Here is a 25,778-nt window from a genome sequence, read left to right as displayed (position 1 = left end):
GCAATATGGATTCTTTCCGAGAATTTTACACCAATAGTTGTAAGATGTGCCAAGACTCGACCTAGAACGTCAGCTATGGAGATTCGGAATGAACTGAACCTGGCCTTCGGTGTTCATACAGTGAGAAGACTTCTACATGAACATAATTTATATGTCCGCAGTCCTCGATAAGTACCGTTATTAAAAAAATCATATAGGAAATTGTCTTAAATTTGCCAACGGACCGATTGTGAATTGCCGATTGAGAAATGGCGCAACATCTTTTGGACAGACGTGTCGAAAGTTATTCTATACGGCGGTAAAGGGTCCCTTCAGTATCTAAGACGCTCCCCTTATAAAGATTCTATGAAGAGGCGTTGTATTGCTGTTATTACAAATCATGGACATGCTACCAAGTACTAATATCTCGTATAGACGGAACTTCCAAAAATCCTTCAGTTAAAAAAAAAAATTATTACTTTACTACTATTTTACTGCTCCCATCAAATTTCATATATAAACACAACTTTGTGAATAAATATATCTTCTCATCATCAATTGATGTTAAAATTGTTTAGAATTTTGCATAACTCACAGGTATGTAAAACTCTAACACCCACTACTATTTCACTGCTCGCAACTGTATATCCCACTTATGCTGCTGGCATTATAATAGCTTTGCCCACGAAAATCTTTGATAATAAAGTCTACCCTTCAAATATGTACCTAGTATGGATATAGTCTAACTATATATCGATTATAATATCTATAATTAAATATATATTAAATTAGAACATTAAAGTTGAGAAATTCGTAAAATGCTTAATGTGACGAAATAGATTTTTAGATTTTCAGGTGGAAGGTGGAAGTGAGCATAGCCTAAGCGATTCGCGTTTAAAACATGCAAAGATATTTTACGCTCCATCTAAATTGATATATTTTTAATTACGGTCAGTTGGAGCGCGAGGCCCCCTGATTCGCGGGGCCCATAGCATTTCATACTCTTGCTACGTGGCTAATCCGGCACTGCTTATCATTTGTTAGAATGCAACACTTTTGTTATTGTGTGAACAAAAGGTAAATATTGAATAAAGGTGCGGTCGACTTTTTTATTTATTTTTATGCTTTCTTCTTCTTCCTCTATCCATAAATACCCATATTATCTTGTAAATTGCGGAACACTCTCAAAAAGGTTTCATTATTTTTTTGATATGTAATATTATATCCTGAATAGGGTATAGTTGCCACGAACTTTGTAACACACAGAAGGAAACGTCGGGGGGCCTTAAGACATATATGTATGTACATGTATATATGCACATGAGCATGGCCATTCGTCTTTCTTTATCAATCTGAAATTTTAAACACCACCTTTTTCGCCCTAAGAAGCTGCTAATTTGAACGATTGGAGCAGGTGTTTGTATAGAAAACTGTTTCATTTGACGAGGTATCTTCACGAAATTTGGCTTGGATTAAAGGTAAAGGAGACGGTGCAATCTTCGAAATTCAAATCGCATTACTATAGGTTCTAGATACTATATAAACTGACCGATAAAAATAAAGTTGTCTTGTAAGAAATTTTTTGTATTTTTGTAAAGTAATATTGTTTCGGTTTGCTATGGTCGTCATCAAAATGGGGGTCTGTCAACCGAGGTTGTGTTTGACTGTTTATTGGGGCGTTTTTTACGTGGCGAGTCCTAAACCCAATGCACAACCCTGTGAAGGGGATGTTTCGCCTTCTCAATTTAGGTCACCTTTAAACGGATGTTCTTAGGCTACCCAGAGGATATTTGATCAAAGACCGGAAGTCGTGAGGTATTTGAGCCACATGTAAAAGAAAGTGAATGGCAATCAGAGAACTTTCCTCACTTGCGTGAACTTCTACACATGACTCGAGCTGCATAACTAAACATAGAAGATACCATCTTCTACGGGAGTTGATGATATTGATATCATTGGCCTTAATAAGTTCTGCTTTCTTCAGACTGGATAAGGCAGCGATGCAAATGGGTATGGTAGTGAACAAGGGCAAGACGAAATATCTCCTGTCATCAAACAAACAGTCGTCGCACTCGCGGTAAGGCACCCACGTCACTGTTGACAGTCATAACTTCTAAGCCCTAGGTAATTTCGTCTATTTTGGAACCAGCATCAACACCAACAACAACGTCAGCCGCGAAATCCAACGCGGAATATCTTTTGCCAACAGGTGCTACTTCGAACTAAGTAGGTAATTGAGAAGTCCTCTCTTGACAAACAAAAACAAAACTCTATAAGTCACTCATTATTCTCGTCCTGCTATATGATGCAGAGGCATGGAACATATGATGACTCGCCGTTGCGAGTTTTCGAGAGAAAAGTTCTGCGAAAGATTAATGGTCCTCTTCGCATTCGATGGAACGATGAACTGTATGAGATATATGATGACATTGACATAGTTCAGCGAATTAAGAACAGCGGCTACCCCTCCCGTTAATCTTGGACACAGTCTCCAAATCCATAAATCAAAGAGTATTATTGGTGGTCTGTTGGTGTACTATTATTAAAACAGCAAGAATCTCCGATTAGAATTAAGACAACGAGTTCTACAATAATGACCGAAGTCGCAGCAGAACGCCAGTTGGACCTTGCGAGTAAGTTTAAGTCCAAAATGGGGGCATCCGCACTTTGCTCCCCACCACTAAATGAAAATAAGCAGGTGCAGATGGTATATATATGTATGTAAATACATCTGTGTGTGTTTACCATATGTTAAAATACGTAAATCAGTAGGCGAGCTAAGTTGCTTTATTTTTCCAAGCCTTGGTTTCCATGCTCAATGATGCTAAAGTTTATACATCCATATATCTACACTTGTATGTGTATCTAGATGTGCATGTGCATGCAATTCTAAACAAAGAGCGCAAGTGAATGTTTGCCGCCACTCGTTGACGGTGCTCCCCTTCGCTGACTTCAGACTCTTGTGGGTCGGCCGAGAGCGCAGTCCGAACTTCCAGTGGCTTGCCGTTGGCTTGTTGGTTTCTTAAGCCAATGTTATTGCCGCTGCCGTGTTAGCCGTTGTCGAACGCCTGCGTTGTTGCTGTAGACAGTGCAATTTAGTTTCCCAATACTAACTCCAACAGAGCGTTAAGAAACTTTGCTTGAGACACATACATACATACGAATATGCGTTTAGAAGTACGTATGTATATACAATTGTATGTATAAACAAATTTATATACATATGTATATATAGTATATTTGTCTGTATGTAAATGAAAATGTTTAGTTGCGTTTTTATACGCCGTTTGAGTCTCTTGGAATTGGCTTGAATCACTTCGGCATTTTTGTGGCCTAAATCCATGTAGGCCTTGAGGAGTTGTAGTGTTCGCAGTTCAGTCGCTCGAGATAAAGCGCACGCGCAGCTGTACGGAAAGGTAGTCAGCGTTCACAATAGTGTGCGGTGGTAGCCGTGGGTGCGGTGGCACGCAAGGGGCAGTGGCGGCGGCACACTATACCGATTTCCCGACTTTGTGAGATGCTCAAATGGCGGTAGCAACGTTGTTGCTGATGGTCTGCGGTTCGGTGGGGTGGATACCTTCGGCGTCGACGTCGCCGTCCACAGTGTCGCATGCAAGCAGAGCAATCCAGTAGTGTTCGTCGCTACAACAGCCATGGAGCCGCTATCTGCTACCAGTGTGTTTTCGGATGCGGACGTTTTTACACGTTCGCTCGCTCGCTCGCTCGGTCGCTCACTTATTTGTTTCTGTCCGGCCATTCGTTTCGTTTTTGTACTAATTTTTTTTTTGTGCTCACAGCGCTCGTTGTTCTTCATCGTTAGCAAGTGATTCTTTTAGTTTCTTATATCTGTTAAATATGCATTGTTGAATTTATTGTTGTTATTATTGTTGTTAGTTACCTATTGCTATTGAGAGTGCTTTGTTTTTCGTTTACTGTTTGTTGTTATTATTGCTTCCGACTTGTGTATTTGAATTATTCACGTATTTCGTGTAACGGGCTTCGGTGGAACTTGCCGCGAGGTACGTGAAATACGCGTTACGTGTTTTACCGAACAGCCACTTGACTTCATTACTTCGCCAACCCTGTCAGGAGTTGCTGCACCATACGTTTAGATTGGTAATTGCAGCGACCTACTACCGTTAGTATGAAAAAAACAAAAATAATAATAAATAAAGAAACTAACAACCAGTAGAACAAGCATAGAGTGTATCAAGAGTGGCAAGAGTAGCACAGACCACAATATCCGATCGACCAATTTTACCGAACTGCATTTAATTCACTGTCGGTGCAGTGCAGAACTGCGATGTTGCAATATGTGCTGGGTGTGGGCGGGAAGCGGAAGGCACTGTTGTTGTCAGAAAAGTGTGTATGGCGTTTCGAGAGTGCACTTTGTCATACTATAAAATTTAATGGAAATTGCACGACAACAAACACGAAATTCACAAAAAAAAAAAAAAAAAAAAAAAATACATGGAACAGATTAGAAACAGGAGCTAATAAAAAATGAAAATTTAGAAAATCAAGTGCATTATGGATTACCTAGTTAAGTCTTATTTCTACAGTGTTTCACTTATGTATCCGCATTTTACAGTTCAGAACTGGTAGAGTTACTGCGGTTGGGCAAACCTCGAGAGATGCATCGATACGATGGAATATGTGTATGCGTGCTGAACCAAGTAAATATGTAGGCATACGCCTTTTCCAGTTATGTTTTGCAACATCGGGGCTGGAGCTCTTCTTCCCTGCGTTTTTACTTAATTTCAATGTATGTTTAATTATATTTGAAATCTGACCTACTTGCATATGTTTCAATTACAGCTTTAGTTTTTTTAACCAAACACTTTTCAACATGCTTCTTATCTAAATATTTTCTAACCTTACAGTAACTAATCAAACAAGGTTCGTAGCGTAAAAGCAAACTGTTTGGGAAACTGAACCAGCACTGAACAAACCCCTTATGAAAATAGCCTCACTTTATTAAACAAAAAAATTAACTTTTTAACAGTTCTTCAAAAGTAAAAATATAAGTTAGAAATCTTAGACTATTTATCGCAATTAACGCAGCAGTATCGTAGAATAATTACAGTTATTTCTTACTTATTCGAAACAAAAACTTGTGACTATTCTATTTCAATAACCCGGACATTGAAAGGGGAAGAAGTAAACTCCAAATGAAATTTTTGAATTAAACCTCACATGGATTTACTACATTATTATTGTTTTAAAACTCATACATATGTATATAACATACTAACCATAAGAACCCTTAAAACGTTTATTAATTTTGGAATAAGAACAACTTCCACTTTCAAATCTCTGCAAATTCGTCCGTTTCACATATTTCAAATCAAAGAGGAACAGCACAGTAACTCTATTTTGTGATTAGGCAACTAAATATTGTCATAGGTCGTTTCGAAATTCTTAACTATACGAATAGGCATTCAATTGGACACACTTACGTACCCGCATTCATGTATACAAACACACGCATATGTAGTGGTTGTAATTTGTTTGCGCAATGTGCGTTCGTTCAGCTCGTACCTATGATTACCTTGTAGGAAATTTTAGGATGATGGAAATGTTTACGAGTAAATTATTTAGAATTAGTCTAGTAATACCAAATTTGTCATTAAAGAGTACTTGTGATTACCGTTCGTAGGCTAAGTGTGTGCTTAGCACTAAGTGGAATGTGGGTTAAAGTCCTGACAAGGTAAGAACCTAAAAATATTACCAAATGTACATACATGGGCGGTAGGTAGAGGTAAACTTCAGAGGGTTTTGATGATCTAAAATCCGTTAGCCGATTTAATGAGACTTAATGATGCAGATCCATCCACTTTCGGCATAGCCCGAAGAAAAAGTACGGCAAAAATCCAAATAACAAGAGAAGTAGTAATAATCATTATCTTTAAATACCAATAAGGAATAAATATACTAGTTTATAGCGCCTCAATTTGAGTTCAGTTCCAGACCAAATCACCAGCAGGTTAAGAATGTCATCAAACAGGGCACCGAAGTGTCACCTGTTATTTTCCTCACTGGGTCAGTACATATAGTACTTACGAAGTCGTACACTTTGCATGTGTGTATTTATGTAGTTCGTTATGCACTCGTAGACACATCGTAATCAGGTGGTAATAATAACAGAACGTGTGCTTTCGATACAAATAGTTTTCGGTGTTTATATGCCATGCTGCATGCGATTGAGATCACACAAGTAGAAGCATGAAACTTGAATATTGTAGACCAAGTCCAAGCGTAAAGAGCAAAGCTAAAACGTAAAAAATAGTGAGCATTGGGAAGATCTAAATTTGTGTGTTAAAACAAGTACGCTTTTGAGTTGAATTTTACATTTTTGATAATAATCGCTGCTATTGCTCAAAATCTCACATCCTTATACGAATCCTGAAAATCCAAACTGCCAAAATTAATTATTGAAAAATGAAAAATTAAGATTATAAATTTTAAGTTTTTTCTAATAATATATTCATATGTAAGTGCTTTTGATAATTATATAAAACAAGTAAGGAAGAGCTAAGTTCGGGTGTAATCGCAAATTTTATAGTCTCGCAAGGATCAAGACTTAGGAAATGCTATCAGGTGTTGGAGAACTTTATATTAAAAAATGTAATAAAAAAATGGATGAAAACAACAGTCGGAGCAGCTATTGGAACTGGTGGAAATCCCAATCCGATTGCATATTTTTTTTACAAAATATAATATCTTATTTCTTTTCACAAATAACTAAAAATTCAAAACAAAAAATCAGCTGTTACTTAAGCGCTGCTTAAGTCTCACATTTTCAATACTTAAGTATGAACTGTAAAACACTGTTTTCCTGTTTTATCTGAAGCACAACTTAAGTATGGACTGTGAAACCGGGAATCCGAAATATTAATAATAAAATCAATCTAATTTATTGATATGTGATAAACTCAACTCAGGGGAGTTCTGAGCAAAGCTGGTTAATATAGCTCTATTGCACTGTAAAGTATGGACTTTGGATCTATTAGAGGCGATACCACGCCTGCTTTTCAAAGATTTAAAACCATGGATGCCTGTCCTTAAAGCGATTGCATGTATCAAATGGCCGTTTTATATATCAATGCAGTTAGGCTATAACTATTAAATATAGGTTTCGTATAATTTAGTTTCATGGTCGTGACAATGGTCTGATTATGCTCATCTGAAATACTAACCTCCCCTTTATACCAAGGAAGGATATCTCAATTTGTTCTCAAATTATCGGAACCGAATTTTGCAGTCCCCGAATTCCAGCTCGCCTCGTCATTCTGATCATTTATAGCAAACATTCTGATCATTTACAGCAAAAATACATATATCTACATATATGGAGTAGTTTTAGATATCACAAATACTGTTTCTCCTTTTTTACATTTCATTATAGTATAGCTGTCAAACCGATTAAAATAAAGATCTTGTAAGGAAAATTTGTTAATTTGACAAGATATTTTCACAGAATTTGGCATTGATTATTGTCCAAAACAACGCTACAATCAACTAACATGTACATAAATAAGTCAGATCTGACCTCTATAGTAGATAGCTTTTTATACCATAGCTATAAGAAATGTGCCTGTGGAAGGTTTTATAGCTTCGGTTTATTTATTTTATTATTTTTCTGGAATTCAAAACCGTGTAAATTGAACTTGTGAGAGAATGAAATAAAAAACATAAACTAAATAGAATAAATTAAATTATTTACTATGCAACCCTTCTGGAGATTAGGAACTACTAGTGTATATTCAGTAGGTATTCTACAATATACATATATATATACATATGTATGTGCACTTTCAGAAGTTCCTACTAACACATTTGATGACTTGCAATTCAACCAAAGGCATTGCACATGCCATTCCACGCCGTGCTGCAAACGCTTGTCTGCACATTTGGAACAGACGTTCGCCAGCGTACACCATCGCTCTTATGCTTGCATGTGGGTGTGTAGGTGTGCAAGTAGCATTCTGACACCTTATTCATAGCTTGTTTCAGACGACTTCTAGACGCGCGATTATACAGGTATATTAGCGCTGCTAAGCAGAGTATCGAATGCGACTAGCACAATGTTTTTAGCCGTTGGGTGCTGCATTGGAACAGTGGCTGCGACGGTTGCAACAGTGGATGTGACAGCGTCAGCGACAGCGGCAACAACAACGAGACTCCACCGTTCCTAAGTACCTGCAGGCGTAACTGCTAATCAACACCGTACAGCGCAATCAGTATTGGAATTGTTATTAAAGCTGTTTCACTACCCTGGCCCAAAACACCAAGCGTTCAACTAACAACAACAACCAAGTCCGTTAGTCTAACAACAACTAATCACACAATGCTATGTGAAAGAAGCGAGCAGCGAGCAGCGAGCGGATGATTAGTTGGCTGTGGCGGTGGCGCAATAAATGCATTGCGTCGGTGGTTTGGCCGACTTACGGTTTTTGCCGCGCAACCGAATGAGTGCGGAACGATTGGGAAGGAAGGAAAGAAACGGAAGAGGTGCGCTACCGAGCATTAGGTGCAAATTGGGCGAGCATGAAGGTGCGCTCTCTGCTCACTTATCGTGCGTTGAGCGCCACACAATCGCAAAATAAACAGCAATTGCGTTGAATGTCGTGTCAGCATAATGGCACTGCGGTATGGCGGGGAAGATACAATCACACAGCATATGAGAAGGCCCACTCCAAACCTGTTGACCTAATTTTGAATCGTGCGTCGTCTCGCTTCAAACATTGGCACGTCGGCGTTTCCACTCAGTTTACGATTAGCACACAACAGCCGCATCGCTCTTTGTTACAACACAGACCAAACGAGCGAGAGCATGCCAATTGCTGTGGAGCGCACTGGTGTTTTGTGTACGAAGAGCTGACTGAATGCTGACTACATATATGAACAGGGAGCGTTTAGCTTTGGAGACGACTACTGCCTACGGCTTTAGTTATGGCGCAGCTGACACTGATGTTTGCGCTGCCGGCGTCGCTGCGTCGCATTCGTCTAAAGTGGTATTCCCTGACACACTACTGCTTGTGTGCATGCATAGTGCGGTACTTTGGATTCAGTATATGTTGTTGTGTTGTGCCGAAAAGCAAAACATTAGAATCGARGACGCGAAACACGCGTACCAGGGTTCTCCGAAAACGCCATCGCCTGTAGTCACACATCGAACGCTTTCGTTCCATCGTCGATTCGGTTGTTTGTCGCACGCATAAGCGCATCTGTGAAGAACGCGGCCGCGTACAAATACATACATACATATATTCACACATATTCGGGTTTCGAGTACATGAGTGCATGGATTATTTCGTGGATTGTGCAATAAAGTTATGAAAATAATCGCTGAAGACACTACAAGTAGAAGCAACATCCAAGTTATGAAAAATTGCAAGCTTTTGCTGGCCTGACATCAGTTTTACGTGAGGTGAATTGCTGCTAAGTTGCACTGCAACGAAACGAAAAGTAGAACAAATAGTGGAAACTAGGTTGGGTGCATGGCAAGCATAGGCTTTTTTAAGATTAGATGTGTGAACAGTTGTGCATATGCTTTCAACATATACATATGTACATACATATGTACATATCTACATATATAAATCAAATGTATGTACAATAATAATGCTATGAATTTCTATGTTTGAGACGTTCGCACATACATATGGATGTACATGTGTGCAAACATATATCAACACTTTTGTGACATACTATATAATCCGTTTGCAACATTACAACGGTTGGGGGTGTGAGGCGAAAATTCTATTCTCACCATTAGGTGAAATTGCAAGAATCCGGTCGCCGCCACGGAAGCAATGGGGATGACGATGGCGATGTAATTACGGCAGAAATATGCTCTCTTCCAATGTGTTCCTACAGCATGGCAACATCAAAAATGTACTCGGTATTAGAAATAATTGTTATATTTATACTTGACACAATTAGGTATTTGTGTGAACTGCATGCGAGGTAACAATAACGCAACTCCAGTTTATATCTTAAATCAGTTTCTTGCAGTTCTTCGCTTGAAAAAAAAAATTGCTTAGCCAGTTGTGTGTGTGCAAGCGTGTCCATGTGCGTCTATACGTACGTAGTAAATACACATGTGCAGTGCTCTGTAACGTAGTGCCGTTGTTGTTGGTGCTGCTGCAGCTGGTTTTCTAGTTCATATCTATAAAGCATCACGGCCGCCAACTAACATTTACTCGTCGCTTCACAACTTCGCTACAACTGAACGCTGACGAAATATGAGCGCAACGGCCAGCCATTGCAATGGTCGTACCCGTCGAACGGTCGGCCGACGAGACGGTCAAGTTACCATTTGGCCAGTCAGTCTGTCAGAGAACTAGTTGCCATCGCGTGAGGAGAACATTGCGAAGAAAACTTAACGAAATGAGTAAAAATGAGGAAAATGTAAAATACAAAAATAATAAAAAGTCAAAGTGAGCACACAATTGTAACAAGCGAGAGGAAAATTAGGTCAACAAAACAACACTGCTTTCGAGCGCAAGCACCAACGAACGCTGGGAAGCTAACGCAGTTGACGAGAGGCGGCGGAGAGACTTTCTCGCTGTTGAAGCACGTTGTGCCGCTGTCAGAGCGCTTTTGCCTTTTTGACAAGATTGAGTACACGCGGTGTATGTGGAAATTTCGCTTTAAATTCTACGAGCATTGTGGCCTCTAAAAGAGCGAAATACACTTTAAAGCGGAAACGTCAAATAGTTTAAATCAATTTATTAGAAATTCATTATTTACAAATCGTAGAAGACAGCAGCTCAACCGAGCGAAAGAAGTGAAGTGGACGATTTTAAAGCAATAGACGTTTACGACCATCGTCTATTGTTAACTAATTATTGCTCAATGGGGTCAGTGTTTCTCTAGGTGCTCCAATATGAATGGAAAAGAAATGCGTTCAAACAGTTTGGGCACACTCATGGATTATACTGCCTAGTGCTAAAGCAAAAACAAAAAAAAAAAAAAAAAAAAAAAAAAAAAAAAAAATAACAACAAAAAAAAAAAAAAAACAAAAAAAAAAAAAAAAAAAAAAAAAACTATAATACTTACCACCAAAAGGTCAAAACGACTGCGAGTAGCGCAAAAAGTGAAGCAAGTAGCCAAAACCCTTTGTGCATACGTTTTAGTGGGTGATGTCAGTGTTGGAGTGTGAAGCACTTTATCGAGCTAAATGTTCCAAAATGAAGAGTTGCGAATGATAGTGGAAGTTGTAATTGCAAATATAGTAATAACGAACAGAGTGGCTCAATGTGTGAGTCGAGGTAGCCAAACGTGCGGTCTGTCTGTTGGTCGCTGACTGTTGTCATTGTTGTTGCTATTGTTGTTACTCTGCTTAATGTCAGCGCTGTGGCAGTGTCCCACATGTGTGGAATGGTGAACTATTTTTGCTCCACTTGCTCTTGCCGTTGGCCATGGCAAGTGTTTCGCAACGCGCTGCTGCAGCGCCTACATAAATGAAATCATCGCTTCGCATTCGGAACAACGCGCCGCTACAGCGTCGCTGTGTGTGCTTACTTACATGCATACCCACATGTGCACGCTTACTAGCCCGAGCGCAAGTTAAGCTTTCAGTCTGTTGATCGTTGCCGGTGGGGAGAATTTCGCTGCTTGCGCTGCTCCGTTTTACGCTGCTTTACCTTAATGAGGGAAATTCCTGTTCCACTTTCTAACTTGGGAGTATGGCGCGAAAAGCACAACCGCCGTGTTGGTGCGTTTATGTTACAGTTGAAACGTTATCTATGGTTAAAACTAATTCTTATTCACCATTCTTTTATATTTACATACAAACATATGTGCGTTTTGTTATTAGTTTCGTCGTTCTTTTTTGCCGAACAAACAATTTCTCGTTTGACTTCTGTTCACCGAATGCGTTGGGCTGCGATGAACTGATGTGTGTGTGTGTGCTAGAATTCGTTTATGTGGCATGTTGTAAATGAGCAGCGGGAACAATGTCACCTACTTTCAATAGCAGAAACTTCAGAATTAATGTCAAGTTCCGATAGAGTCACCCACAAGCACACACACTTGTATTTAGAAATATATAACTTCTCTTATGAATGTAAAGTTGTGTGTAACTCTCGCACGTGCACTATTTAGTTAACTGTTATTTTCTCTTGTAAAATAAATAGCTTGTGGAAAGTCGATCTTGGCGACTACCCAATTATAAGTAATTTAATATTTTTACTTTTCCTAAAATGTGAACCAGTCTCGGTAATCAGTCCAGTGTAAAAGGTTGCATCCAAATTATGCATAAGTATATACATAAGAACATATGCATGTACATATGTACATATGGCAAATGAGTACCGTGATTTGTTATTATCATAAACCTGACGGTTATTTCACAAAAGGACTCCTGATAAAAACAGTTATGTTGTGCTAATTGTGTGACCTAACTTGATGCTTGGATCACGGCGTTACGCCATAGTTGCAACTAGAAAATGTCCCCAAAGACCTTATATTGAGCATATGCCCGTCCTTTCTTGGAAAAAGTCAGTAAATGACTCGGAAAAGTTATGTCGGCTTGATGCTTTTTAGAACAGGAATGATGAAAAGAAAAATGTGGGATTCGAAAGACAGGTTTTGCTAATAGAATTAAAAATATCGAAATATCCAATATTAAACGATTTGTAATTGATAAATATGGAAATATCATTTCCAGCCGAGGAATTTGACCAAAATTAACAGCTTTTAAGGACTTAACAATATTAGGAGGGGGTTAGCAAATTTATGGTGTCTTTTTAGGCGAGAGACGTAACTTTAAGTTCTTCGTAGCTTCAATGTTTTGTACTTTAGTTTTGATTAATTAAAAATGTTTTAAAGGGTCTATTTGAGCGAAACCATTAAGCGTGTGTGTGCGCGGTTATGTGTGGGTCATCCACTTTCGGTATAACATACATATATTCCTGGTTGGTAGGTTTTGCTTGTTAGTCGCCCGGCTTTTGTGCGACATAATCCAACATAAAAAATGTTAAGCAGATATGTCACTGACATACTGACATGAATAACTTCAAAGTGGCAAAGAGCATAAAATAGAAAACAAAATGTGCTCTCTCATGCCTATTCAACGTGTATCTGTTTACACACATATATGCATTGGCATATGTGTGTATGTAGGGCATGTGGGTAAACTATGCACAATTTAGGTATGTATGTAGTATAGTACCAGTATGGATCTGTGTGGCTTTACCTTTCGAGCGAGATATTTATGAATTTGGGATGTGAGCTAGTTTGGTTTCAAAACTTGACCTAATGACTTGGTTATAATGCAGCTAAGGAGCATTAAAATATACTAGTACATATTTACTATGTATGTATGTGAATATCTATTCGCATATCTTTACATGTGCTTATGCTTTAAGGCATTTTTGTTTTAAAACCAACGTTAAAATAGGCCAACTAGAAGAGACTGAGGGGTTATTCAAAAACAAGCGGTATACGTACATATGTTTTTTTTTATAAATATGTATGTACGTTATATGTGTATGGTAAATCTATAAACTTTATGTTAATACATACATATGCGTATGTTTGATAGATTGCTGAGAAATTAATTAATATGTGTACAGAAAAAAAGGCGCCGGTTTGAGCCGATGTGTGAGAGCTCGCATTGTCATGGTGCACAATGATTCGTCTTCTCTTGTTCGTTTTTCGAATTTCTCCGAAGACTTCAGGCAAACAAATGATGRTGTACCACTCAGAATTGACCGTCCTACGTTGCTCAAGCGGAACAGTCGCCACATGACCAGTTTTGCCGAAGAAACAGGCGACCATTTGCTTCGAAGTGTTTCTTCCACAAACAACTTTTGTTGGATTTGGCTCGTCTTGGAAGAACCACACGTTCGATTGCTGTTTTGTTTCGGGCTCTTACGCATAGATCCATGATTCGTCACCTGTGACGATCTTATAAACGTCTTTTGAAGCATCGCGATCGTATTTTTTCAGCATTTCTTTACACCAATCTACACGAKCATTTTTTTGAGCGATTGTCAAATTGTGCGGGATACAACGAGAACAAACCTTTTTTACGGCCGGGTGTTCATGCAATATCGAATGTATGCTGGAGAAATGCATAGGCACGCCTCTATCTGAAGGTTTGTTACATGACGGTCTTGCATTATCAGTTCACGTAGGCCATCGATGTTTTCTGGCACAACGGCAGTTTTTGGACGACCTTCACGGAATTCGTCTTCGAGCGAGCGTCGGCCACGATTGAATTCGTTGTACCAGTTTTTCACAGTGCTATAGGATGGTGCTTCATAACCATACAAAGATTTTAGTTCATCGCTGCACTATTGTCGTGATAATCCGCGAGGAAATTTGTGAAAAATGATCGCACGAAAATGTTCACGAGTTAATTCCATTTTTTGGCCGAGATGAATTTTTTAATTCCCTGTAAATAAAACAATTCACAATTAAATGACAAAACGTTCTGAGTGATGTTATGCTAAAAAATGTCAAACTTTCCAATGGAAATGTCACATTGCACCTGGCAACACTTAGTGTTGCCTAGGCCAGAAATATATATAGCAGCCTCCGTATAACATATAGGTATTCAAATTGACCGATCCGCAAGGTTTTCTTTTAACAAGATATTCTCAAGATTGGTGGATTACTATTCAAGGCACCGCTAAAATATGTGAAAACATGTTCCAGATCGGACCACTATATCATATAGCGGTTAAACAAACTGACCGACCAAAATCAAGTTCATGCGTGAAAAATGTTTTTATTTGTAAAAGTTACTACTACTTTGGTGCAGTCGTAGCTTTTCTTGTTTTTGCTTAATTGTGAATATTATTTTCTGATAAATTTTTCAATAAGTTTTGCTCTAATGCTGAAGTGTTCAAAACTTCCTCAAGTCGTTTAGTTTAGAATAGATCTTTTAGGCTGCCCAAACTTTGCTTTAATATTTAGCATAGTTTTCAATGGTATTTGTTATTTTATTGAAGTTTTTTTACCGATTGTGCAAATGTTACGAAAAGATAGGATATACCTGGAGCATACACTCCATGAGTCGTGTACTTGTCGATGACTGTTTCACATGATCGTATGTTTTCACAGAAATGGACAAGCTTTAGAAAATGTTGAAGACTTCTTGTTTTTATAAAAAAAGTTTCCATAATTACGATTATTTAAAGTAAGAAAAACTCATACTGATTAATTGAAAACTTGACAATTATGCATTTGATGCGAGTTTTATTATTATACGCACATTATAATGACTACATTAGTTTAGCTTAGATTTGTGTAACATAAAGAAAAACAAAAAAGGGGAATTGGAGTTTGAAACACGGCTCGTCAAGGTCAATCTTATTTATTCCATATACATACATACATATATTATAATTTTCTTATGTGTGCTTTTGTATATTATCTTGTTTGTGTGCATATTGAAATTGGATTAACCGGGTGACCTCTAATGTATCGTAGGGAAAAAATATAAATTTTTGGTAAACTGTGTTTATACACAACCGTTCGTGTAGGCATACATATAGACATGCATTAGTATGTGCATCTCTAATTTATTGTTTCTTTCATTCAAACCTGTTTTCTTAATGTAAGCGACTCTAATATCAAACCCAAAACTATCCACTCACAACAAATGTCTGTATACATATTTGAAGATGGACTGTATTCAACCTTGAATCGAACGCTGAAGATCGCTTCTCCTACGTATTTATCATCATAAAACTAGAGGTTTATTTATTGTAGTTTGAATATTTTGTGTTGCTTATGCAGTTTTATTCATCTTTGTAATTGGAATGAACGCTGGAAAGATAGCAAGGGACTGTCTAAATAGCTAATCCCCTCAAGGCCTTACGCTCAGTGCTTTGTAAGAGTGCAAACAAAATGAGAAAAGTATTTGAGGTTTTAAAACTCAGTAAGAAATTATCTCCGAAGAAAAAAATGGCGTTCTTTAAACTAATTACATTTAAATTCACTAAAAAAGATATTCCCACCTGACAGACTTATTTCAATCAGGTATGACAGCTCAAGTTCTCTGCAAAGGGAAAGCAAACGCAGACAATATAAAATATGTCATTATTGGCAAAAAAATGGGAGAAGAGGACTAAACAGCTGAAGAGACTCATTGAAAGAAAAAAAGGAGTTAGCACCTGAGAAAAATTTTCAATTTTTTTAGTTTCTGATGATAAACTACTTATTATAAAAATGTCCAGACCCATGTTTACTATTGTAGTAATATGTTTTCTAAGCATGAATATGGTTTAAGGATAGATAATTTTAGCTCCATACAAATATCCGTTTTTGGTTTCCTTTATGTTACATTTGTCGAACTCTCTCATACATTGCCCACATATTTCCAGAAATAGATTTAATCATTAAGATGTCGATGTTATCTAGAGGTGAATCAAAACTATTTTCATCCAAATATAATAAAATAACTGAAGGTATTCGACTCACTTTAGTGATCTTTGCGACACTAGAATTATCATATTTGTTATAAAAATCTCTCACAGTAACATGCATATAATTAGTTACACATTACATCCGTTGAAAACTGCTCATTAATTGTCGAAATTAAATATAAATTAGATAAATTTGTAGAACATTCAAGATCGATTTAAAATCTTTTTTAAAAAGTACAGGTCTAGTTAAAGTAATCGGTTACTACAACTTATTTTACTTTTTTGTTTTAGGTAAATGGCTGAAACTATAAGTGCAGCCGCCGGTATGGAGATGACATTAAAGGACAGCGGGATAATTGATATGACACCAGCGAGTTTGTTGCAACACAGTGCGTTAGTCAAGCATACACATGCGCTACGTAGCTTGAAGGAATGCAGCGCAGATGAACAGCCAGTGGCCTTGGATAGTACAGCACGTGCAAATAGTACCCCGCCAACGAATTATTCCACATCCACAAGCACACCGAATCCGCCCGCTATGGCGACGTTTCGCTGCGAACGTTGCGACCACTTCGAGACTACTTCTAGAGCATCGCTACTGCTACATGTCGTCCAGTGTTTGTCTAATCATGCGCGCCTCAAAACCGAAGAACCTGACTTGGAGAATCTGAGTGTTGTCGGTTCGGTGATGCCCCATGCAGACCAAAATGCAGGCAACAGCAACGATATGACCAAATTGGTACCGGATACGGCAACGGTAAATAATGTGCCCACAAATATGTCGGTGGTTGCAACGAATGGCAATGCCAGCAGTCCAACTGCATCATCGTCTTCGTCGTCCTCATCCCGCAAAGTTTTCGAATGTGATGTTTGCAATATGAAATTCTCAAATGGCGCCAATATGAGACGGCACAAAATGCGCCACACTGGTGTCAAGCCTTACGAATGCCGTGTCTGCCAAAAGAGGTTTGTATTTACTACTTTCTCGATCTACGAACTGACCACACAGAGTATTATATAATTTATGAATATAGATTTTTCCGCAAAGACCATTTGGCAGAACATTTTACAACGCACACGAAAACTCTTCCATACCACTGTCCCATATGTAACCGTGGCTTCCAGCGCCAAATCGCTATGCGCGCGCATTTCCAAAACGAGCATGTCGGCCAACACGACCTCGTTAAAACCTGTCCACTGTGTAGCTATAGAGCAGGTTCTATGAAATCGCTAAGGATTCACTTTTTCAACAGGTATATACATAGATAAGCTGCTTCGGGTAGTTGAAGAAATAAAGTTCTTTTTTAATTCGGTGTGTTTTATAGACATGGTATAGACCTTGATAATCCCGGACCGGGTGGTTCCTCATCCTTACTGCTCGCCTTGGAGTCGCAGGCATCACAAGTAGCTGCTGCCGCAGCCGCTGCCAGTTTCGTACCGGGCCTGAATGTCGTGGCTGCAGCTGCTGCTGCTGCAAGCCAGAATGCAAACTCGAACATGACGACGACCCATCAGAGCGATAGCGGCGAGTCGATGCGTTCGCTGGAGAATGCCACACCGCCCATGCATTTTTTGACTCCACATGTGGAAATTTCAACGCTGTCCGACAATGGAACCGATTTGTTCAATGTAACATGGAATGCGTTGCTAAATTGCAAATTGGGGAAATCCACTGATGCGGCGTTTTTATGTGCATTTGATTTGCAGGGGAACGCCAATACCGCAACCGGGGTGGAACAGATGGAGACGAAGAGCGGCGGTCGAGGCGAGCGGGATGCAGTCATTGGAAATAAGTCACCAGCGCCACTACCACCACAAGAACATCCGATCGATTGCAATACCAAATCGTTGCCTTCAAGCACCAGTCATGTCGGTGCGCAGTTGAATGCTTGCCCTTCACCAAAAACCCATCACCACGAGAACCACATCACACCATCCATCAGTTTGATACCAATCAAGCAGGCGAGTGTAATGCACAAATTTCCTAGCCTTTTTCATTATGTTCACATATACCCCCCTTTTGTCTGTTTTTTTGTTTGTTTTTTGGTTATTATTGCTCTACTGTAGGAACCAGTAGGGGAGGATTTATCAACGGATGCTAATAAGAGTGGCACAAAAATTAGCCCAACCACACAATGCGATCAAATGAATGGCGGTGACAGCAGTGAATCGGAATTCTCGTCTCCAAACGGCAGATTAACTTCGTTAATTAAGGTCTGTTTTCAAGTTTTTAAGATCAAAATTATCTGATTTTTCAATCGATACTGGGTCCTTCCTTAAGAGAGAACATTTCTGTTGCACTGGAATTATGAAAAGCTCCACTTAACCAAACTACTTGTCTGAATTTTTTCTCTTAAAACTGCAACGTCTGGGGTTGCAACATACAATATAATTTATGTACAAAGTATCTCAATGAAGCTTGTTATTTTGTATGTGATATCTGAATTCTCGTATTCTAACTAACAATTTCAGAAATATTGAGCTAAGAAACAAACCTTTCTGTACTTGGCTCTCCGTGTCAAATGTCGTCTTTTCGAGCATTTTTCATGCGTATTTAACAAAATTAGTCGGTGTCCGGTATAGCCATAACAAGCGATAGTCAGATAACCGTTGAGGATATTTCGCCTACGGGTCCACCTAATATGGGTACCGCACCTCAGAGAAAGAGACGGAGATTAATCATCCTTAGGCCGACTGAAACAGAGTCTTTCTGCACAGTGGGATCTCATTACCAAAATGTAAAAGAAAGTACGACCAGGAAACAAATGGTCTGTGTCAAACTATTACTGAACGGGTATAACCTGCAAAGGTGTAGAATTTCTTCAATGCTGGGGCTAGATGGGACAATGCGCAGTTGTGAGGTCACATTAGATCCAGTGCAGTGCAACCCTCAATTATCCATTTATTTATCTAGTTATACATATCTAAGCTGAGAAGTGTTTTTTATATTTTCTGATGGATTGCAGGTATCCCCACTGAAGTCCTTGTTAAGAGAGGATCTTAAACGACGCATTTGCGCCAAAGCTAATAATCGCATCACTCGCAATGCCGCTGTATTGGACAACAACAATGTCGTGCAAACAGGCGGCGTCACCGGCACCACAAGCAACAGCTCCTCCTGCAATTCCACCCCTATATGTAACGGCACGATCACCTCCACCGGCCAAGAGACCGAACCAAACCTGCTAAACCGCAAGCAAATACTCACTTGTTTATTCTGTGGCATCGAGTTCCCGGACGAGACACTGTACTTCCTGCACAAGGGCTGCCACTGCGAGAGCAATCCATGGAAGTGCAACATATGTGGCGAACAGTGCAACAACGTCTACGAATTCAATTCGCATTTGTTGAGCAAAAGCCACCAATAGCAACCAATGAGCCTTACAACCGCGGCCAATATCAACAATCAAAAGTAGATAGCTACAAGCACGGCGGCATTTCGGAAACGATAACAGTTGTCCATAAAGCAGGCAATGAAGGGCTCGTTGAACGAGCTTTCTTTTATAGTGAGACAAATAATCTACAGCTAGAGGCAATATTAATGGGGAAGGCTCCACAAGTATGTGGGTGTAAATATATAAGACAGTTTAGTGTATTGTTCTAGGAAAATCAGGCAAGCGGTTCGCTGTGTAACAGTGGCTGCTATAGGCCAGAGTCGCAAACATGGTAGAAGCGAAAAGTAATGGAAACTGAAGGCACGAGATGCAAAAGTGTGTGATAGTCGATTGTAACTGAAAGCAAGAACAAATCAAAATTAAAACATAAAATAGTACATTTTCTGAAATACTTATGCAAATTATCATGTTTAACGTACAACTTTCTTAATTACAAACAAATGAGTAAGTTAGATAATGACGAGTATTCGTCAAAGCAAATCGTTAATCCTTTGCGCACGCGTAGAAGCAGTGATATCAAGAAAATGCTGTGAATGCAGATGAATATGTCTCTGTTAGAAGTGCTGAAGACAGAGAAAGTACCAAAACACATGACACCTTTAATAGGAAAACGACTTTTTAGAAATGCATTTAGAGCTTTATCCGCCCCAAATTAAAAACATGATGTTATTAAATACATATATTGTATATTAATAAAATTAGAGAAGAGCATTAAGTAAAGCCAATGGTCGCTTTTGATAGGCCGAGGGAAATCTTTCTTGGCACGTGAACAGTCGCTGTGAAATCGTATAGTTCTGATAAAATCAGTAAAAAATTAAAAAAAAATATTCATGCAGTACCGGCGTGCTATGAAAAATTTCCATTTGCTTGCGAGGAGTCACTCAATAATTTAACTATTAGTGCTGGTCAAATTTTTGCAATGTACCTTCAACGTATGTATGTAATTTTAAATGAATTGTTATAAAACATATATTAGTTGTAAGTAATCGAAAATTATACACATAATTAGCATGTAGTTGCATATACTCGTATGTAAAGCAAACCTAATTGAAATAGCGACGAACCATAGTTAATTAATTAATGATAAATAATTTTAAAATATTTCTTTAGCCAAAAAACGCAAAAGCAGTTGCACTTTTGGTGAATTCACGTACAACGTGAGACCGATATCTGAAAAAGTCAAAATATTCATGTCGTATTGGCAAAATCAAAAGATTTAACGTGTGTAAGTGACAGACAGCGTGCAGGAAAAATTCAAAATCGTGGAAGCGCCATTGCTAAAGTATAAATTGAATTTTCAATATAGCAATTGCCGGTTAAAAGTATATTTTCGCATTTAAAGTATATTTTTGGTTTTATATTTCGTAGAGACATTTGCATTTCTCGTTGAACAACCCTCTGTTGCATGCAGTTCCGAAATGGTCGTTGACATGGTTTTAACTTTGAGCCACGTAAGAGGAACTTACGAACTTTATCGCCCATTATTAAAAGCAGTCTCTAGTTAATGTTCAAGTGAAGTGAAATTCCGTTTTCGTATTCATATTATACTATATAATTACTTTACTTGCATTTGTTTGTGCTTTTCTCGAGTTTTCACTCAAAGTTTGTTTTTCTGAGCGAAGTGTCCCTTCAAAAATTTTGGTTGTAAATAGGTTACTCATGCGCCACGTCCGTCAATCACAGAAATACTCATGTCAGGCCAATATCATGTTTTAAAAACAAAATGTTTGAAGTGAAGCAAATTGTCAGTCATGTACTGGTGGATTTATTTGAACTATTTTTCTGTTACAAATGCATGTGAAGACTCAACCATAACCTGAAGGGGAGACCGCTGTAAGAACTTATCACACACATCCTAGTGACAACGTTAATAATGAAGACATTTTGTGTGAAAAATCGCACTTCAGACACACAAATACATACACGTTAAAGCTTTTGAAATTGCCAACATTTACAGTAATTAAATGTAATTGAAGCAATTGCGCTAAAAGTCAACAAATCAAAACGAGCAATATTTTTATATTCGAAGCTACGTAGATACCTACCTTCCTCTTTGATTAAGTACACAAATACCCGAAAATTCACACACATACACATCCAAAAACATACGCCAAATTATGTACATATATGTTATGTGCGTGCATAGAGATAAAATCATAGCTGAAGTAGTTTGGGAAAGCAGCTTATGTCAAAAATAAATATTTTGTTATCTATTCTTAAGAAAAACAGCAAAATGTTTATGAAACATTGCGAGAAAATTCTTAGCTTGTAAGCATTCGTTTGGACAACGCAACAAATTGCGAAGCTGAAATCTTATTCAGACAAAGCTTCATGTGCTTTCAAGTAGCTACATATTTATCAATTGACAGAAGCGGCTTTGCCAAAACTAGGCAGGTACAGTTTTACGTAGAAAAAGTTAGGTTAGGTTTTGTTTAATGGATCAGTAGTTGCTAGTGCGGCCACTGACCGTATGCAACCGTCAACACTGGCGATTTAAGCAAAAAGTTGATAATTTCACATCCAACACATGCACACACACTTGGACAAAGAACAAAACATTAGCTGTATAAGGGAATCCTCAATGTTAACCAAATTCACACAGAAATCTATATACTTAGAAATCGGTAGAAATCGGGTATAAAATTCAGTAAAAAAAAAAAAACAAAAACAAAAAAATATGTGACAAATGGAGAAACTTGCAATAATTATTAAATCGTATAGGCAAATTCGTAATTGTGAGCGGGTAATCTTAGGTATTTTATTAGCAATATTGCACCATTGAATGGCCTTAGAGAAAGGCTTTAAATTGTTATGTTTTCAGAGTTTAACAAAACAAACAAGATTATATATAAATGATATATTATGTATTACGACAGATTATATATTATTACTAGAAAATATCCATAGAAAACTTACAATTAAACTAGGCGAACGGCAGCAATAACACACACATACACACATACACACATATAAACTCAAAAATGCTAAATACATACATACATATATAAAATAAAACAAAAAAATATATGTATATCTATAATCAAAAATAGAAGAATAGAGTTATATAAACGAATGTTAAAACAAATAATACAATTAACATTTAATGCAACGGGATGCCGTAAGAATGTAGAATGTAGTTAATATGAGTCAAGTTTGGCATTACATCCGTCCAAGGGTTCCTTGCTTTGCGCTGCGGACCCACAGTCCACGACGTCGACGCAACGGCGCAGCCGGAGTCGTTTTCCGGTACTCGCCGCCACTCGTCGAACCCAAAATATGCGAACTTGCTTTCCTCATCAAATTGTCAACATGACGTACACATTTGCAACATACTCAATGCAGACATACTCATACATGCACACGCAGCATCCATATGTACCTTATGTATGTTTTATTTAGTTTTGATTTCGTTTCGTTGATAATTAAATCAATGTGTTGTGTTTGTTGCATGCATTGCATATGTCGTAAAGGGTATTTATGTAAATTGTGCAAATGTCACGAACAAATAATGTTGAACTTTCTTATGTTTTTTCGCACCAATCAGCATAAGTACATACAAACACACTACACATACATACACACAAATCCTTGCATATTTTTTACAGTTGCATACATACATAGATAAACATATATACAGATATATACATACATACTATATACATATACATATATTAGGAAATTGTAATATAAATTGTTGTGTTCAATTATTCTTTAATTAGTTCTCGTAACATTCAATAATTATTAACTACAAACTTATGTACATGCAAACAATATGCAAAATGCGTAAATGAATAACGGTTAACGTGTAGTACATGGTATATACTTAAATCGTGATTATAACAAAACGCAAGACAAGCAACTTTTAACAGTAAATCAAACGAAAAGAAATCTAAAATGTTTAACAGAAATATTCAAATACATACATACATAAATGCGTAAACGAAGAAGAAGAAAGGGATAGTTATAGTATTTTGTAAGAAAGTGTAAGTCATTGTTGCACATTTCGTTACATTGTTTGAAAAATTAATACAGTTGTTGAATTTTAAATACAATAATAATAATGACATACATAATTCTAAAATGTAATGGGTCTTGTGATTTTCCTTTTGGTCATAGGAGATGGCTAAGTAGTTTTTTGAAGCCATCTGGCAGAAGACCGCTTCTAATGGTTTTGTAATAGCACTTTTACAATTTAGAAGCCATGTCGATTGTAGAGGAGGCTCAGCCCTTTTGAAGCCGACCCGAACTCTCCAAGCATCAAAGAAAACTGACTGGAATTGAAAGCAAAAAAAACCTTAACCTCGTTTGACCGATGCAGAATATAATACCTTTCACAAATTTAAAAAAAAAAATCGTACAAAAACTTGATTCTAATCGGTAAATTTGTGTAGCAATCGATATCGGCGGTTCTGACAAATGAGCAACTTTTTCGGGAGACCAGAACGTGTTTAAAGTTTCAGATCAATATCTCAAAACCGAAGTGTATATATAGTACATACATATACAGCCAGACGAATGAATAAATCCACTCAACTCGTTATGCTGATCATATGGTGTATCCAGTGGAACTTCTAAAACTCGAACTCTTGAATTGACATTAGAGACAAATTTCATACAAATTTTCTTCCRTAACTCGAAGTTTCTCTAACGCGTTTGTTTATTTTTGTGGATTATGGTGATTCGAATTAAGGAAGTTGAACTGTATATATATATATATATACATATATATACATATATATAATATATGTATATGTATATAATATATGTATATGTATAGGGCCTCCGGCAAACTTAATATCCCCTGCTTAGGTTATAAGAAGATAAAGAATTTATATGATTATTAATAAAAAAAATATAGTTATAAAATACTGGAAAAGATCTGGTTTTACGCTCCCGTAAATGGCTTTGAGTAGCATTAAAGCAACCAATTTCAGATTAATAAAATATTTTTTGGATATTATGAACTACAACTAATTTCGGCCGAAGATTCATTATTGTTACCGATATGAAGAAGTGAATCTTTGGCAGATAACTTAGCAACTGAACATTATGGAATAATTAAAACAATTCAAACCAATTGCTGCATCAGAAAAGTTGAATAATAAAAAGGACATTTGAAGTGATATATACCACAATAAATTAAATGTTGCGTTCGTGGCCACTCAAACCCATCTTAACTTCTTAAGCCAAAGTTATATTGGCAACATTAAAACAAGAATGAGCTCAACAAGCTATTTAATTTCGTTCTAATCTGGATTTTTCTTTGTATAAGCACGAAATAACTGATTAAAGATAGTTTAGCATATTTTAAATAGTTTATTTATCTCGTTTCCATTTTGTGTTAATATTTTTTCCGAAATATTGTTGTTAACCGCGCTCGTGTTGAAAACCGTAATACCACAAAATAGCTGAAGTTTGATAATTCTTTAATTGAATATGTTTGGACGTATTTCAAAACGTCAACCAAAATGCGGTTGAGTTAGAAGCCATCACAGAGAACGTATAATCAGAGAACTTAAAACATAGAGAAGGTGCAAATTGAATTCTGTWTGATGTTCGATTGGACGGCTAACAGAACTTATAAGATTGTGATAGGGAATTCACATGTAAAACATGTTTTAAGTTCTCTGGTATATGCTTTGATACCAAATATATACGGATCATATGTATATAAATTATGGCCGAGTCGGTTGCGCATAGAAAATAAACGAATCTCTATGCGTAAATTTGTTTACATGGAATTAGCATTATTTTTCTCATTTAACACTGAAAATGCTCAATGAAACACGCTTATAACAGAGAACTTAAAACATAGAGAAGGTGCAAATCGAAATCGAATAAATAAAGAGAAATGCTTTGAAGAAAAATATACAAAGTAAAGAAGCATTCTCTGCGACACATATGCGTGATAATCTTGTATCATATGAACCATTTTTTTCAGAAAAATGGTGAAAATGTAAATTTTTTTCAAAAGCGTGAAAAATTAAATAAAAAATAATTTAATTTTATTTTTTAA

At 37.4% G+C, this 25,778-nt stretch overlaps 1 protein-coding gene across 9 annotated transcripts; it reads left to right on the top strand.

Moving 5' to 3' along the window:
- Positions 1 to 3,679: 3,679 nt before the first annotated feature.
- Positions 3,680 to 22,424, top strand: LOC108965549 (ikaros family zinc finger protein). 9 transcript variants are annotated; one of them, XM_018928063.1, is made up of 7 exons: positions 3,680 to 4,117; positions 16,659 to 17,333; positions 17,402 to 17,620; positions 17,693 to 17,996; positions 18,075 to 18,335; positions 18,435 to 18,581; positions 19,334 to 22,424. In XM_018928063.1, the coding sequence occupies exons 2-7, from the start codon at positions 16,663 to 16,665 to the stop codon at positions 19,733 to 19,735; spliced, it is 2,004 nt and encodes a 667-aa protein (XP_018783608.1). In that variant the 5' UTR covers positions 3,680 to 4,117; positions 16,659 to 16,662; the 3' UTR covers positions 19,736 to 22,424. The 9 variants fall into 9 exon arrangements, with proteins under 9 accessions (XP_018783608.1, XP_018783602.1, XP_018783604.1 ...); XM_018928057.1 differs by adding an exon at positions 4,576 to 4,744 and having other exon boundaries at positions 17,693 to 18,335; XM_018928059.1 differs by having other exon boundaries at positions 3,680 to 4,095; positions 17,693 to 18,335.
- The last annotated feature ends 3,354 nt before the right edge of the window (positions 22,425 to 25,778 follow it).

Source organism: Bactrocera latifrons, unplaced genomic scaffold (assembly GCF_001853355.1).
Source record: "Bactrocera latifrons isolate USDA-ARS-PBARC rearing strain unplaced genomic scaffold, ASM185335v1 scaffold_141, whole genome shotgun sequence".
Taxonomy (NCBI): Eukaryota; Metazoa; Arthropoda; class Insecta; order Diptera; family Tephritidae; genus Bactrocera; species Bactrocera latifrons.
Note: the sequence above shows the minus strand (reverse complement) of the source record. Positions and strands in the feature narration are given on the sequence as shown.